Source organism: Raphanus sativus, chromosome 8 (assembly GCF_000801105.2).
Source record: "Raphanus sativus cultivar WK10039 chromosome 8, ASM80110v3, whole genome shotgun sequence".
In the NCBI taxonomy this organism is placed as follows: Eukaryota; Viridiplantae; Streptophyta; class Magnoliopsida; order Brassicales; family Brassicaceae; genus Raphanus; species Raphanus sativus.
This window is the reverse complement of record NC_079518.1, coordinates 12384143-12399571: the sequence shown is the minus strand read 5'-3', so window position 1 is coordinate 12399571 and position 15429 is coordinate 12384143. Positions and strand designations below refer to the sequence as shown.

Here is a 15429-nt window from a genome sequence, read left to right as displayed (position 1 = left end):
CACAAATACAACAATTTTGGTTTTGGCAAGAAAACTTGATTTTGCGGTTTTAACGGAAAAATTCGATTTTACGATTTTGGTGGGAAAACCTGATTTTCCGGCCATGGCGGGAAATCCCGATTTTGCGGTTTTGGCAGGAAAACTCGATTTTGCAGTTTTGACGGGAAAATCGATTTTGCGGTTTTGGCCATAAACCCGATTTTATGGTTTTGGCGGGAAACCCCGATTTTACGGTTTTGGCGGGAAAACCCGATTTTTCGGTTTTGGCGGGAAACCCCGATTTTCGGTTTTGGCGGGAAACCCCGATTTTATGGTTATGGCGGGATAACCCGATTTTACAGTTTTGGCGGGAAAACCCGATTTTCCAGTTTTGGCGGGAAAACCCGATTTTCCGGTTTTGGCGGGAAAACTCGATTTCTCAGTTTTGGGGGAAAATCCGATTTTACGGTTTTGGCGATTTTACGGTTTTAGCGGAAAACTCGATTTTCCGATTTTGGCGGGAAAACTCGATTTTTCGGTTTTGGCGGGAAACCTCAATTTCTCAATTTTCGCGGAAAACCCCGATTTTACAGTTTTTGCAATTTTACGATTTTGACTGAGAAAATTCAATTTCTCGGTTTTGGCGAAAAAACCCGATTTCTCGGTTTTGGTAGAAAAACTCAATTTTTTTTTTGAAACCCTAGATTTTTTTGTCCATTGAACAACCCATGTCCATGAAACCCAAAACCCATAAAGATCATTTTTTAAATGGTCATTCATATTTTGTCCATTAATAACCCATGGAAAAATGGGTATGTCCATATTAAGTCCATTTAAATATGGACGTGGACGACCAATGGACGACCCGCCCATTTGACACCTATAGGTTAGGGTGAGCTTACGTCTTATTGATTTGTTTCCTTTTAAACTAGTGGGATTCTTTGAATACAAATATTCTTGTCAGATTCACATGCTTCTGTAATTTTCATATCCAGCCACAGTGATCAAATTAAACTTACTTCAGCTTGAGGAGAATAGTAGGGAACAAATGCAGGAACCACATACACCCTTGGCTAATCCTTCTCTTCCCAAACTTTCAGTCGATCATCAATTACCATTTACCAGTGCCATCTTAGGATGGCAGGTTGAATCGGGAAACCTGGTTTAGATGTTCAGTTCATAAAGCCTAAGTCTGGTTTAGATGTTCCATAAGGTATAGTATACCTTGTTACCCCTAAGGCATGACGAGTAGAAGAGACTGGGTGGCTCCTGAGCAGGAGAGGCTGAAGCCTACAGCTTGTAACAAAGACCACAAGATGAAACCGTAGTAACTACAGCAAGAGGAGGACATGTTTAGAGAAACGATTGATTCTGATTCCCATCTTCACTTTCTCCATTACTCTCCTCTGCTTCATCACATGTTCTTCTTGATGTGATTCACTTGGAGGGTATAGCTCTAGTTATACATAACTTCGCTTGTCCTTTCTCAAGCAGTCCGTATCAAAAACTTACCTCTCGTAATTCACATTACATTCCGTAACTAAAATCGAATATTTTTTTCTGAACTAAAGTGAAATCAAGCTCCAAAGTCTAAAAAGTTAAAATAATAAATCACCGTAAAGATGAGCAATCAAGAAGTAAGATGTGATGTGTAGTTGGGCTTACCGGGCCCTTTAAACTTCTTCAAATTACTACCAACCCAAACAAGTATCAAATTGATCATCAATGAACCGGAACCGACTTACCAATTAACCAAACTGTACCAAACCGGTCCGGAAATATAAATATCTTCTCTTCTTCCTCTCTCTCTCACACATTGCATCGCCGACTCCAAGACTTCGCCGAGTATGACCGTCGAATCAACCACCGCCGCGCACGGTAACACCGTCGCACCCAACGGAGACGCTTCCAACGGTAACATTACCCCTTCCTCCAAGAAATCACGCGAGAGCGACCGTCGCCGCCGCAGGCGGAAGCAGAAGAAGAGCAACAAAGCCGCATCCCGTGCCGATGTAGAGGAAGCGGACGTTTCTGGTGCTTCTGATTCGAAGGAGAACGCAGATCCGCAGCCACAGGTAAAGCTTTTGTTGCTATCTTTTTCTCGGCACTCGATTCTTGGGATTGGAGATTTTTCTAGGGTTTGTGATTGTTTATGATTTTTTTTTTTGTTTGTTTCCTCATAGGTTGAGATCGAGTATGTTCCAGAGCAGCCTGAGTTGGAAGATGGTTTTAGCGATGAGTTCAAGCAAATCTTTGAGAAGTTCAGTTTCAAGGAGACTGTTGCCTCTGAGGTAGAGATCTCTTTTTCTTTTGGTTCTTTAGATCATCAGTGCTTAGAGTTTAACCGAACCGTGTTTGTTTGCTTTACTAGGACGATGCTAATAAGGATGAATCTGAGGAGAATAAAGATGTGAAAAAGAAGGTTAATTCGGATTCAGAGGCAGATGAGGATGATCAGGGCAATGAACAAAAAGAGAAGGGGATCTCTAATAAGCAAAAGAAGGTTTAATCTCAAAACTAATTACATCCTCTAGTTAGTTTCTTGATATAAGCTCTCGATAGACTACACTGCTTAATTTTCTGTTTTTCTCAGCTTGAACGCAGGATGAAGATTGCTGAGCTGAAGCAGGTGTCCGCTAGGCCTGATGTTGTTGAGGTAAGGATGCAAATATATTTTGCTGTGAGTTCCAAGTATGGATTTTTGGAGTTTTTTTTTCCGATGTTTTCTTTGTCTCTGTTGTTGGTAGCCGCCTAGTGCTGGTTTTGTTACCCTTTAGCATGCACTATAAACCTCTAGTGTGTCCGTCTCTCATTCTAAGTAACATCTCAAGCTTTCTGTATTCATGACTTTGCATTCATATTCTGCTATTTTCATCATTGAAATTTATCTCAAGACTGGATAGGATGCGTGAATCAGTTTTTCTTTTGTGAGTATACCGTAATTGATCTTACATTTTATAAACTTGTAGTAATGCTGTGCCCCTTGTACATTTTTGTTATGATTATGCTGTTACGATCATGCTCTAATAGTTTAGAATTTAATGTTTTCTTATAGTTTACATGTTTATGGTCTCAGTTGCATTGCAGCCCATATCTTTCTTAGAGAAAATTATGTTCTTTGTGTATCCCTCTATAGCATGTTTTTGATGGTTATTTATTTATTTCTAACTTCTATGTTGATGTTTTCAGGTCTGGGACGCTACTTCAGCAGACCCAAAGTTGTTGGTGTTTTTGAAGTCGTATCGCAATACAGTTCCTGTTCCAAGACACTGGTCTCAGAAGAGAAAGTATTTGCAGGTTTGTGATATTTCAAGTAATGGTTCTGTAGCTAGTTATATGTTTCTGTGATTTGTGGGTGTGGCACATAGGGGAATTTTATAAACAGGGTTAGAACTCATCATGCAAATTAAGTTTCCTTATACATATATATGTGCCTCTTGCAGGAGAACGTCTGTGATAAGTGATAACCATGGAGCCTGGACTTGTATGTGTAACTGAAGAGAACTTTTGATTTTTTTTCCTATGCATGAAATATATAGTGTTCATGTTTTGGAGACGTTTGATAATTATCTGCGAGGGCGTTTTATTTATTAGCTGGGTGGATTTTCCTTCGGTGAAACTTAACTTTCTGTTTTCGTATGCATTTTACTGATCTTCCTGTTAGGTGCATCTGGTTTTGTAGTACTATTAGGATACAGTCATGTTTCTTTGCGTTGAAAGCTATTATTATATTGCTTGTTCTCTCTTTTCTTAAGTTGGTGGCGTCTAAGTGGGGCTTCAATTTTGCAGGGAAAGCGTGGTATAGAGAAGGCGCCATTCCATCTTCCTGATTTCATTGCTGCAACCGGAATTCAGAAAATTAGACAGGTAACTTGTCACCGCATGATTTTACTCTTTAATTGATCAGCATTATAAAGATTTAAATATCTCCCTATTTCACTCTACTTTCCATTTATTAAAAATGAAAATGAAACTTAAGCTTTTGTCTAAGCAGTGGCTTCACTTTTTTACCCACTCCAGATGATTTCTGGATGCGAATGGTCATTTCTTCTGAGCTTTTGACGAATTCTCTTTCTTCTCAATCTCAGTCATACAATCTAGTCTTTCTTTTTGTTGCGGCATAAAATTTTCAAAATCTAAGTTATTCTTTTATCATTTTTTGTTGGATTTTTTAAGGTGGAAGCCGCTAAATGCTTGTACTAGTTATAGCTAATTTATATTGGTTCTGGTGCAGGCTTACATTGAGAAAGAAGACGGTAAAAAGTTGAAGCAGAAGCAAAGGGAGCGAATGCAACCAAAGATGGGAAAGATGGACATTGACTACCAGGTTTCACTCTATTACTACTCGTGCTTAGTCTGCTTATGTTGATATATATGTTCTATAACTGATAAGGAAGATATATCTTCGTATCTCAGGTGCTCCATGATGCATTCTTCAAATACCAAACAAAGCCGAAGCTGTCAGCTCTTGGGGATTTATATTTTGAAGGGAAAGAATTTGAGGTACTTCCCTGTGATATGTTTTACCTCTATACAATTTATTATACTACTTGGTTTCATTGCGTTGTGTACCTAAATCTGATTGCAATCATTTGGGAAATAGGTTAAACTGAGGGAAACGAAACCAGGGACATTGTCACATGACTTAAAAGAAGCTCTTGGTATGGCTGAAGGCGCTCCTCCCCCATGGCTAATTAATATGCAGGTAAATTTTTTGTGACTCGTCTTTATGATTATTCTGATTGAAGTGTAATCAATTTTTCACTGAAAAAATTCCCTTCTCCAACAGAGATATGGACCTCCCCCTTCTTACCCACATCTTAAAATTCCTGGTCTTAATGCTCCTATTCCAAATGGAGCTAGCTTTGGTTATCATGCGGGTGGCTGGGGAAAACCTCCAGTTGATGAGGTAACTTTTTTTTTTCTGTATTCTTCTTTTAATTTACTTTTCCATGCCACTCAGTAACATATTTTTGTTGCTGCCCGTGGTTTGTGTTATGTAGTTTGGGCGTCCATTGTATGGAGATGTCTTTGGCGTCCAGCAGCAAGATCAGCCTAACTATGAGGTAGTTTTTTGACATCCCTCTGTTCTGTTTTAAAACTCTCTATTTGTACGTGGAAAGAAGCCAACAAAAGTGGAGACATGAACTTTCTGTTAAACTTTTTCAAGATCTCCACATTTTGTGATACTTTCTGATGGGTTGTTCTTTTATCGTGATATTAGGATGAGCCTATTGATAAGAGCAAGCACTGGGGTGATTTGGAGGAGGAAGAAGAAGAGGAGGAGGAGGAGGAAGAAGAGGAACAAGAAGAGGAGATGGATGAAGAGGAACTGGAAGACGGCATGGAATCGGTTGATACAATGTCAAGGTATTGTTTTGCCTTAAACGATGAGGTGTATGTGTTTTTTGTTTGCTTATCATATAACACAAGTATGAAACTGAATGATTTTTTTTCCCTTTTTCCAGTACTCCAACTGGCATAGAGACACCGGATGCAATTGAACTTCGTAAGGAGCAGAGAAAGGAACCCGATAGGGCTCTATATCAGGTAGGAAACCTACTTTTGATTGATAGGTTCACTTTATCTATCGACTTTCGGGGGATATGTTCTCTTATTTTGATGTCAAGGATATTTCAGGGTTAATTATTTTTCTGGTTGGTCCTTTAATGCTTGTTTGTTTTATTGATTTCTGAAGGTACTTGAAGAGAAGGGAGAGAGTGTTGCTCCTGGAGCTTTGCTGGCACCCACACACACATACGTCATCAAAACTGGTACTCAAGACAAGACTGGAGTGAAAAGGGTAAGCAATCTCAGAGTCTTGTGTGTTTTAGAGAATTGCCTACAGACGTTCCAGTTATGGTTGTATTTAGCTTTATGACTAGTTACTAATTTATGCAATTTGTGTGTATTATGACCAGGTTGATCTGCTGAAAGGACAAAAGACAGATCGTGTGGACATCAGCTTGCAGCCAGAAGAGCTGGACGCCCTGGAGAATGTGTTGCCTGCCAAGTAAGTAGTAGTAGTAGTAACACATTGTTATCTCTACATATGATGAAGAATAGTGTTCTGAACTTTACATTGTGTGATTTTGGAAGGTATGAGGAAGCAAGAGAAGAGGAGAAACTACGCAATAAGCCAGAGGACTTCAGTGACATGGTCGCCGAGGTAATTAAATGACTTTTCGATATATATATTTTACTATAATATATGAATGCGGGATGATTGACCTTTTCTTTTGGTCTCTGTTGTATAACTTCGTGGAATGGTTACAGAACTCGAAGAAAAGGAAGCGTGATAAGGACGGCAAGAAAAAGAAGGATTTCAAGTTTTGAGGAAGCTTCTTATTCATGGAAGAACCATCATGAACTATGGATTCTAGACGTGAGAAAGAGATTCATTTTCCTGAGAATGTGTTTGGCTTTTACGTAACGTTGAGAGAGGAGTTGAGGTAGAAAATCTGTGTGTTTTTAAAAACTAAATGCTGTGGATTCTAGACATGTACTGTGTTTCATGAAATTAAAAAAAAAAACTTGTTTAAACAAATTCAGTCCCAAAGCCTGAAGAAACTTTAACAACTAAAACTGAAAGAAAATTAAAAGCACTCCACTGATCTTTACGACATTTTTTTGTTTATTTCTTATTTTTGACACGAGGCTAAAACGAATCTTAAAGTCAACACTGGTTACTTGTTTGGAAGCTTAACATGAACTGATGGGGTGTTCATGATGTACAATCCTTGTCTCCGTTCAGACAAATATCATGGTCAAGCCCTAACAAACTCAGAACTACCTGAACAATGAGCGATGCTAATGGTCCTTGTTCCTATGTAATTCGTTATAAATCTCAATGCGACCAAGATACATTATAATAAAAAATCAAAACGTAAGAAAACTCGTAACCTCTCATACAACAAAACCAAATTGAGAAAACCGCTAAGTTTCCTCATTTATTGATCACAAACCATATATTATGCATATAAAAACTACTACATCCGAATCCAGACAAAAGGATCCTTATGTTCATCAACTATAAGCTAGAACAACATAGCATACGGCAGCAATATATAATCATTGTAATGACTATATATTATAAAAGATGCGATATTTTTTATCTCTAACAATAAGCAATACACTTCTTCTTACAATCCATAGTGCATCCACCACCTCCTCCTCCACCGCCGTATCCTTTCCCTGAGCGGCTAAAAGAGCTGAAACACTTGGCCGGACACCTCAGCTTCTTACCGTTACAAGGACCTTTCACTCTACAAGTCACGGTCGGCCTCACCACACCTCCTTTTCCGTAACCACCGCTCGGACCACCGTACCCTCCGCCATATCCACCGCCCACTCCGGTCCCCGGGAACCCGTTTCCGAATCCGGGTATTCCGTCAAATCCGGGTACACCTCCGAATCCTGAACCATCGTTACCGCTCTTGTGACGAGCTGAGTGAGTTGCAGAGACGAAGATGATGAGGAGAAGGGAAGCTAAAAAGATCGGTTTTGTGAACATGTTTTTTTTGGGGGTTAAGTGGGTTTGTTTAGGGCTGGGCAAAACATCCGAACCCGAAAAATCGAACCGAACCCGATCCAAAAAAGTAGCACCGAACCCGAACCGAAATTGATTAAATATCCGAACGGGTTCAAAATTTCGGTATTTAAAAAACCGAAACCGAACCCGATCCGAACCGAAATATTTTGGGTACCCGAATGTATCCGAAATAAATTTATATACTTAAATATATACATTATTTTTGTATATAATGTATATTAAAAATATTAAAAATATATAAGATACCTTTAAGTTTTCCAAAATACTCAGAAAATATATGCAAATAGTCAAAAGTAAATGTTTAAAATAGCTAAAGTATACTGAAAACACTAAAATACTTAAATATCTATTGATTATTTATCCAAATATTCAAAAAAAAATCAATTTATATGTTAAATTAAGGTATTTTGACATATATGTTATGAAAATTTATATGTAATATATTATCTTTTTTATAGATTTTGAAAATTTAAAGTATATAATGAATTTTGAAAATTTAAAACATTTTAAATGGGTTATCCGAACCCGAACCGAACCCGCAAAGATCCGAACCGAACCCGAACCGAAATTTAGAAATATCCGAATGGGGCTAAAATCTTTGACCCCGAAAACCCGAAACCCGAATGGACTGAACCGAAACCCGAATGGGTACCCGAACGCCCAGCCCTAGGTTTGTTGAGGAGATGATTATAAATAGAGAGAAGAGCATTAAATAGGAGGAAGATATGAAATACGGTTAAGGCATTGCTTTGTGGAATTTAGCGTGTCTTTAATGCCTGCACTTCGCAAGAAAGTCTCTTGTGACTGTCTCTCTCTCTGTCCATCACTTCCGTAACTTGTTGAGACTGTACAAATATATCTGCACCACTTGGTGACATTTAATTTGGGCATGTGGGCTTAACTACTAAATAGATGGACAGATCGTTTAAACTAAGTTTAAATCTTGGAGGGTTTTTTGACAGATGTTTTCACGATAAACTAAAGATACATCGACCAAAATTGAAAAAGTGTTTTTCCTTAAAGAATGTTTTTACAGGTCATATGGGGTTGGGGGACTAAATTCAATTTAGTATAATATAAGTTGGACGATATTCACTTTCTACTTTCTTTTGTGTTTTCTTTTTGTCAACAGTTTCTTTGGTTAATAAGTTTAACAATAAAGTTTAAGAGAAAATACACAAGGCAGAAAAGTAGAAATTTTAGATAAACCTAATCCAAAAAGAGATTTAGAACTTAAATTGGAAACCAAGAAACAGAGATTAAAAAAAATGATTTTAAAATTTAACTTTAGTTGGATGTTTACAAAAGACAGTTAGGTTTGAATCAGTTCAGGTCCATAAATAAAATACCTGTAAAATATCTATAGTTTTGAATTATTATCGGGTAGATTGGAAATGAGTATTTATGATCTGAAAAGAATATGAAATATCCAAAATCCATCAAATTTAGACGAAATCTATCATATATATCTTAAATTTTTAAAAATATTTTAAATAAACTATTAATAATAAAAGTAAAAAAAAATCAATTCAAAATTTTACATTTAAAACTTCATGTTACTTGAAAATGTTACAAAATAATAAAAAAAATTGTTAACAAAAAGATATTTCAACTAAATCACAAAATAAAATAAAGAAAATATAACAAAAAAATCATAGTTTTCATGTTTTTAAGTCGGGTATTAATTGGTTCTTATCGGGTCAGACCTATTTGAATTGTTTTTTTTATTTGAATATATTGAGGTTGATTCTTTTCAGTTCCGCTTCTTTTGAGTAGAAGAATTTTGGACCAAATAGATATTTATAAAATTTCAGTTCGATTTCGGGTCGTATATTTTTGAATCGGTTCTGATTCGGATTCAGATAAAATGTCCAGATCTAGACAAAATGAGGAAAGACACTAAAAGCATTTCCGAGAATAACCTTATTTTAAGGTTAAAAAAACTCAAGTTTAAAGTTTGAAAGTGTTTATCTTTTTTTCTTCATTTGAAAAATAAACCCTTTCAGGAAAGGTGTTTATAATCTAATTTGTTCCATTCCATAAGGCCCACTCATTAATTCAGTACAACCATATCATTTTAGTCTTAATCAAACATCTATGCAGGTCTGATTTCATAAAGAAATGTTTTGTCCAAGGTTACATTAAATTTTGAAAATTTTAGGGTTGATTAATTAGACTCCACATTAAATTGGTTTTGTTGACAAGTTGGTTCACCATACAGCCTTTCTTGTCTCTATGTAGAGGACATAGGCTTAAGAGGACACATCAATCAATATATTTATAGTTGAGCTGTGTTCCATAACAGAGTAAATGAGAAGTGAACTAAGTATTTGAAAAAATGGTAAACTACTAAACTCAATGATTATTGAAGATGATTTGTTTCATTAAATTATACTATTCTTTAAAACATTATGACCAAAACGATCCAAAAATTTGGAAAAAGGAAACACGGTTTAAGTCTTAGTCTCCTCATCGGACACTGCTTAAAGTTTTGAGCGGTCCTTGCTGCACAGACCACGGAGGTCGTTTGTTGTCTTCCTGAAATTTTACATAGTAAATAATCAATGATTTCAGTAAATAATCAATGATTTCATCATAAGATTATTTTCAATGTATAGACTCTTTCAAAAGAATTGTCAGTTCACAACTAGTGGGAGTCAAGCAGACACAATTGGATTTATAGACATGACTAAACACACACGATAATGAACCGTATAAGGTTCTTAAAGAGATCAAAGAGATTCAGCTTTTAGCTTTATCAATAATCGATGAAACCAGAAACAAAACCAAGTAAACATGCTTGCAAGAGGAACATAAAACATATACTCTGATATCTGTGACAGATTTGCAGGAGGAACATCTGACAGATGGAGCTCCATAAGGATACATCAGGAGCAATTCGCAATTGCTGCACTTCACCTGACCAACCTGGTAAGCTGTGTACATACAAAGAAAGACGATTATAAACCAATAAGTAGTGTAGTGATCTCACATTTACCCTTAAAGAGTAGTAAGACTAACCAATCAAAAGAATTAAAGATCACATAAATGATGTACAAAAATCTCATAAGCTTAAGAGAAAAATCGAAGCCTGAATATCATTTTGAATGAATCTACAAGCCAAGCTCAGAACTTTACATAAGAGATAATGGATTTGAGCAGCAATGATGACAAAGAAAGATTCTTACTTTCTAAACAGATTCAAGTCAAATATTAGAGATTATCAAAAATACAAGCTTTTTAACAGTGAATAATGAATAAAAGAGAGAAAGGAAGAACCTTCAAGAACGAGATTAAGAGTCAGACAGCAAGAGCACTTGACGTGTTTGGTTCCTCGTGGATACGAAAGCAAACGCCTGCAAGATCCACACACCATTTGCGCCTTCTCTACAAACCAATAAAAAAGCAGAGATTTCTTTTTAAAAATAATTCACGGAAGAACCTCTAAACACAGACTGATTTAAAAAAAAATACCGGGAATTTCGACGGTGGAGGTGGTGGTAGTGGAGTTCTCGGCGGTGGTGACGGCGGAGATCGGAGGAGGAGGAGGAGGAAGAAGAACGATAGATTCCCATCCCGGAGGAGGACCTTCCTCCTCCTCTTCTTTCTTCCGAGTTTGCATATCTTCCATCACGCCTCTGGTCTCGGCTTTGGCGATCATCACTCTCTCACAAACGACTCTGGTGGGTGAACTCACCAATGACATTGATTCGGGTACACTAAAACCGGACACTCACTCTATTCCTCTTTGGTTTTCGGTTCAATTTTAAACCCAAAATAGACCTTAATTGAAAGCAGAACCGAGCAAGAAAACCGCTTTTAGTTTGATTGATTTATGAAACGGTTTTAGATACTCTTCAGTTGCTATGAAATTACAAGATACTCAAATTTACAAAGAAAAAAAATATATATATCAAATTTGGAAATTAGCTTAGAATAAACAAAAACAAAAGGGGATTTCGGTACTGAAATTTTCAGGAATTGCCAAAAAAATCCTGTACATTTGCCTCGCCAATAAAAACCGAAACTTTTGTTGACTTATTTAAATTATTTAGAAACTTACAATTGACTGACCAGATTAGCACACCGTTAAACGAGAGTTAAGACAACGTTAACGACGTCGTTTTGTAAATAAAAAGAGACTGGGTTTCGAATCCAGGTTGTTTGGATCAAATGACAAGGTATTTTACCACTAAGCTACTAGTACATTCAATGTATGTACTAACACATTTAATTTTATTTTGTACTGATTTTAAATATAAAAAAATTCTCTAAAAATTTAAAAGGTCTTTAAAATTCCAAAAATATGAAAATATATTTTTTTAATAAAATTATTTTTGAAACTAAAAGTAAAAACAAAATTTTATTTTTCCTTTAAAAAATCAAAAATCTTCCAAAATTTTCATTTTTAAAAACAAATTCCAAAAAAAGAAAATTTTCATTTTTCAGATAAAAAAAATCAAAGAAAATCAAAAATTTTATAAAAAATTCGAATCTGAAAATAATCAGAATCTATTAAAAACATTTTTTATTTTTTATAAAAAATGCCAAAAAAGAAAATTTCATTTTTTGAATTATAAAAAGAAAAATTGAAAAAAAATAATTCGAAAAAAAATTTCAAAAAAGGCATAAAAATTTTCAAATCTGAAAACATATAATCAGAAAATATAAATTTTTTTAAATGTGTTACTATTTTTTAAATTTTTTATAGTTTCTGATTATATGTTTTCAGATTCGAAATATTTTATAACTTTTTTGGATTAACTTTTCGAATTTTTTTTTATTTTTTCAAAAAATTTTAGTCCGAAAAATGAAAATTTTCTTTTTTTTTGAATTATTTTTTTCAATTTTTAGAAATTTTAAAGATCTTTTTAAGTTTTTAGATAATTTTTTATATCCAATTAGTACCAAATAAAATTAAATGTGTTAGTAACTTCTTTGATTGAGTCACTTGCCCAGTAGTAAAATATCTTGCCATTTAATCTAAACAACCTGGATTCGAACCTAGTGGTCTACACAATGTTATTTTTCCTGTTATATTTGCTGACGGGGTACTAAATTGGCAAGTCAACTTTGTGTTTTTTTTGTCAGATCTAAAGTTCATGTTTCGTTTGGTAATTCTTGAAAAGTTTAGGATTTTTTTGGCCGAATTCCCAAAACAAAAGTGATATTCTTCCTTGCGTTGGTGAATTAATGATTCAACGTTGAGATGATCATCACTCGTATCCATCTCCATCATATTGGTACATCCGTACATAGTTGCAAGAGCATCCACTAAACTTGTTCAGCCTATAAGTTACAACGTAAAAAGTCATAGACATAGTTACATATCGTTACATGTTTTCTATTAGATTTACCAGCCAAGCAAATGTGAACATGTCTTTTAAATTATCGTTGGATGTTAAAATGTACTAGATTTTGATCCGCCTTTAAGAGGGCGGACAACCGTTTTTGTTATAAATTTATGTCCCTATTTGATTATTCACAAGTAGGTTTAGGCATGAGTATTCAGATCAGATCGATTGTGGTTAATAATTTTGTTTGGTCCGACATATATAGATTAAATTCGATTACGTACAATTTAATGTGTGGTATATGATTGATTATTTTTTATTCGGTTTTAGTTGGATAATAAATTTTATGGACCCTATAAAATTATGTAATAGTTTATATTTTGAGTTCAATTTTTTTAATAAAAATATTAAATAATTTTAGTATTTCTTAAACAATTTGGTTGATAGTATTGTCATATAAAATAAATAGAGGTAAAATCGACTGTTTATTTAAAAATTATGGTCATAAAAATTGACATTGTATTATATAAATGGTATATGTTTTAAAAAATATGATTAACAAAACAATTATATAAGAAAAAATAAATAAAAACCACCAAATTTGAAACTTTGGTTATAAATACTACTGAAAACCAAAGGCGCCATATATCTAATTTTAAACTCAAAATATAAAACCATCAAATTTGAATTTTATATCATTAATGGCTAGATTTTGATCTGCGTTTTGAAAGCACAGGATTATCTTTTCTAACATTTAATTTTATATAATATTTTTGGTGTGTATGTGTAATAGTTATATTACATGATTTTTGTATAAATTTATATTTTTGATTGTTTATCTACATTTTAATGTTATAAATGAAGTGTTATGTTCAGTGTTTTGAGACCCGACCCGGACATGCGGTTAAACTACAAATCCAGTGACTCTATATGTAATCCGGTTTGATTTTCAAGAAAAACTCGTTATTGAAAATCTGTTTGTTAAAATCCAATAAAACTCAATAACCGCTAAAAATCAAGGAACCAACTACCGGTCCAATATGTAATCCGATTTAACTTAATTGTTAGGGTATTCTAATATGTTACACAAAAATATATTCTAATATATACTCGTGAATTTTTAGATGAATGTGAATATATTAGGAATATGATGCTTCAATTTTACAAAACTTAGATATACACACTAATTTTTCATCTTATTGCAAGCGTCAACATTTGGAAAGATGCATTTAAAAAGAGACATAGATTTGAACATCAATAATTTGTATATGTATATCATAATTTAGTGATTTACGTTTGCAAAAAATATATTCATTTATTTAGTTTAGTTTTGTTGTTCCCATGTTATTAAAAATTTTGATGTTTTTTAAATTGTTTTTAAATATAAAATTTAATATCATTATTCGCATTAGAAATTAAAATATATATTAATTTTAACTGTGTTATATATTATATATATCTGATTCCCATTTTTTATAATTATATATATAAGTTAATGTAATGTTTTATGTTATAATTGTGTTAATATATTTGTTTAATTATTTTATATTTGATAAAATACATGTTTGTCGAAAAACCTATAAAAATTAACTCAAAAAATACTTATATAAATTAGTTATATGTCATTTAACCCGTATCATACTTGGTAAATATATTGACTTATTTTTAATATTTTAATTTAAATATGTATATTAAAATATGAAATTATATATTAGTATATTAATATGTTGAAGTATATTGTAAAATTCATGAATAGATGTTATTCTTTAATTTTATGATTATAAAATAGTTGATAAATGGATTAAGTTACTTATGTTTATTGACTGGTGTATTAATTTAATTAGGAATATAAATATTATAGGAATGTTATTTGTCATCTTATAAATCAAAAATATTTTCGTTATATCTATACTTAATACTAACTATGAATTTTATTATTTTTTAAAAATATTAAAAAATATTTACATTTGAAATAAAAAATTGTTTAAAGATATTATTAAAATGTTATCTTAAAAAGATGCTTAAGAATATCTTTTTAGATATATTTGAAATATTAAAATAATATATTTGATTTGATATATGTTTAATAATAACTAAGTTATTTATAGGAAAAAAATAGGGAATTAAATAAATATAATGGTCTAATCTAAACTATTTGTAAGTAAATAAAAAGTGCTTTTGTTTTAATATTATTGATATCATTTGATATTTTTATTGAATTTCAAAAAGATTTAATTTGGATATTGTAACTAATTTGAGAGCAAGGAAAATGATATTTTGATGATCTTGTCAATATCATTATGTTAGTAACATTCTTATATACGATAGGGATAGTCTCAAAAGATTTGGTTAACTGATTTTTTTTTTTGAATATTCCTTATCGTAACTGTTTCACAATATTTTATTTTCAAATTTTTTTATTTCTAGAAAAACAAAATATATTTAATTAAAATCATAGCTTAAAAATATTTCAGTGGCAGAATTTTGTAAATATTGTTGAAACAGAAGGTCACCTAAAAAAAGAGTTTTCTGTTTTAATAGTATAGATGTATGATACATTGATATATGAACGAATACTTTAAACATTACTACTAGGAATATGTA

The 15429-nt window shown here is 33.1% G+C and overlaps 3 protein-coding genes across 3 annotated transcripts; 1 reads left to right on the top strand and 2 right to left on the bottom strand.

Annotated features, from left to right (window-relative positions):
• Positions 1-1776: 1776 nt before the first annotated feature.
• Positions 1777-6526, top strand: LOC108822330 (uncharacterized). The gene is made up of 17 exons (XM_018595374.2): positions 1777-2054; positions 2163-2270; positions 2351-2482; positions 2573-2635; positions 3169-3276; positions 3769-3846; positions 4214-4306; positions 4396-4482; positions 4583-4684; positions 4769-4888; positions 4983-5045; positions 5204-5349; positions 5448-5529; positions 5678-5782; positions 5901-5992; positions 6079-6148; positions 6256-6526. Exons 1-17 carry the CDS (start codon positions 1827-1829, stop codon positions 6313-6315), a joined length of 1737 nt encoding a protein of 578 aa, XP_018450876.1. The 5' UTR covers positions 1777-1826; the 3' UTR covers positions 6316-6526.
• Positions 6527-6866: 340 nt separating this feature from the next.
• Positions 6867-7514, bottom strand: LOC108820826 (uncharacterized). The gene has a single exon (XM_018593833.2). The coding sequence runs from the start codon at positions 7490-7492 to the stop codon at positions 7097-7099; it is 396 nt and encodes a 131-aa protein (XP_018449335.2). The 5' UTR covers positions 7493-7514; the 3' UTR covers positions 6867-7096.
• A 2364-nt stretch (positions 7515-9878) lies between these two features.
• LOC108820780 (protein LOL2) lies at positions 9879-11253 on the bottom strand. Its single transcript, XM_018593786.2, has 4 exons — positions 11006-11253; positions 10811-10918; positions 10358-10467; positions 9879-10069 (listed from the first exon to the last, which is right to left on the bottom strand). The coding sequence occupies exons 1-4, from the start codon at positions 11235-11237 to the stop codon at positions 10001-10003; spliced, it is 519 nt and encodes a 172-aa protein (XP_018449288.2). The 5' UTR covers positions 11238-11253; the 3' UTR covers positions 9879-10000.
• Positions 11254-15429: the final 4176 nt, after the last annotated feature.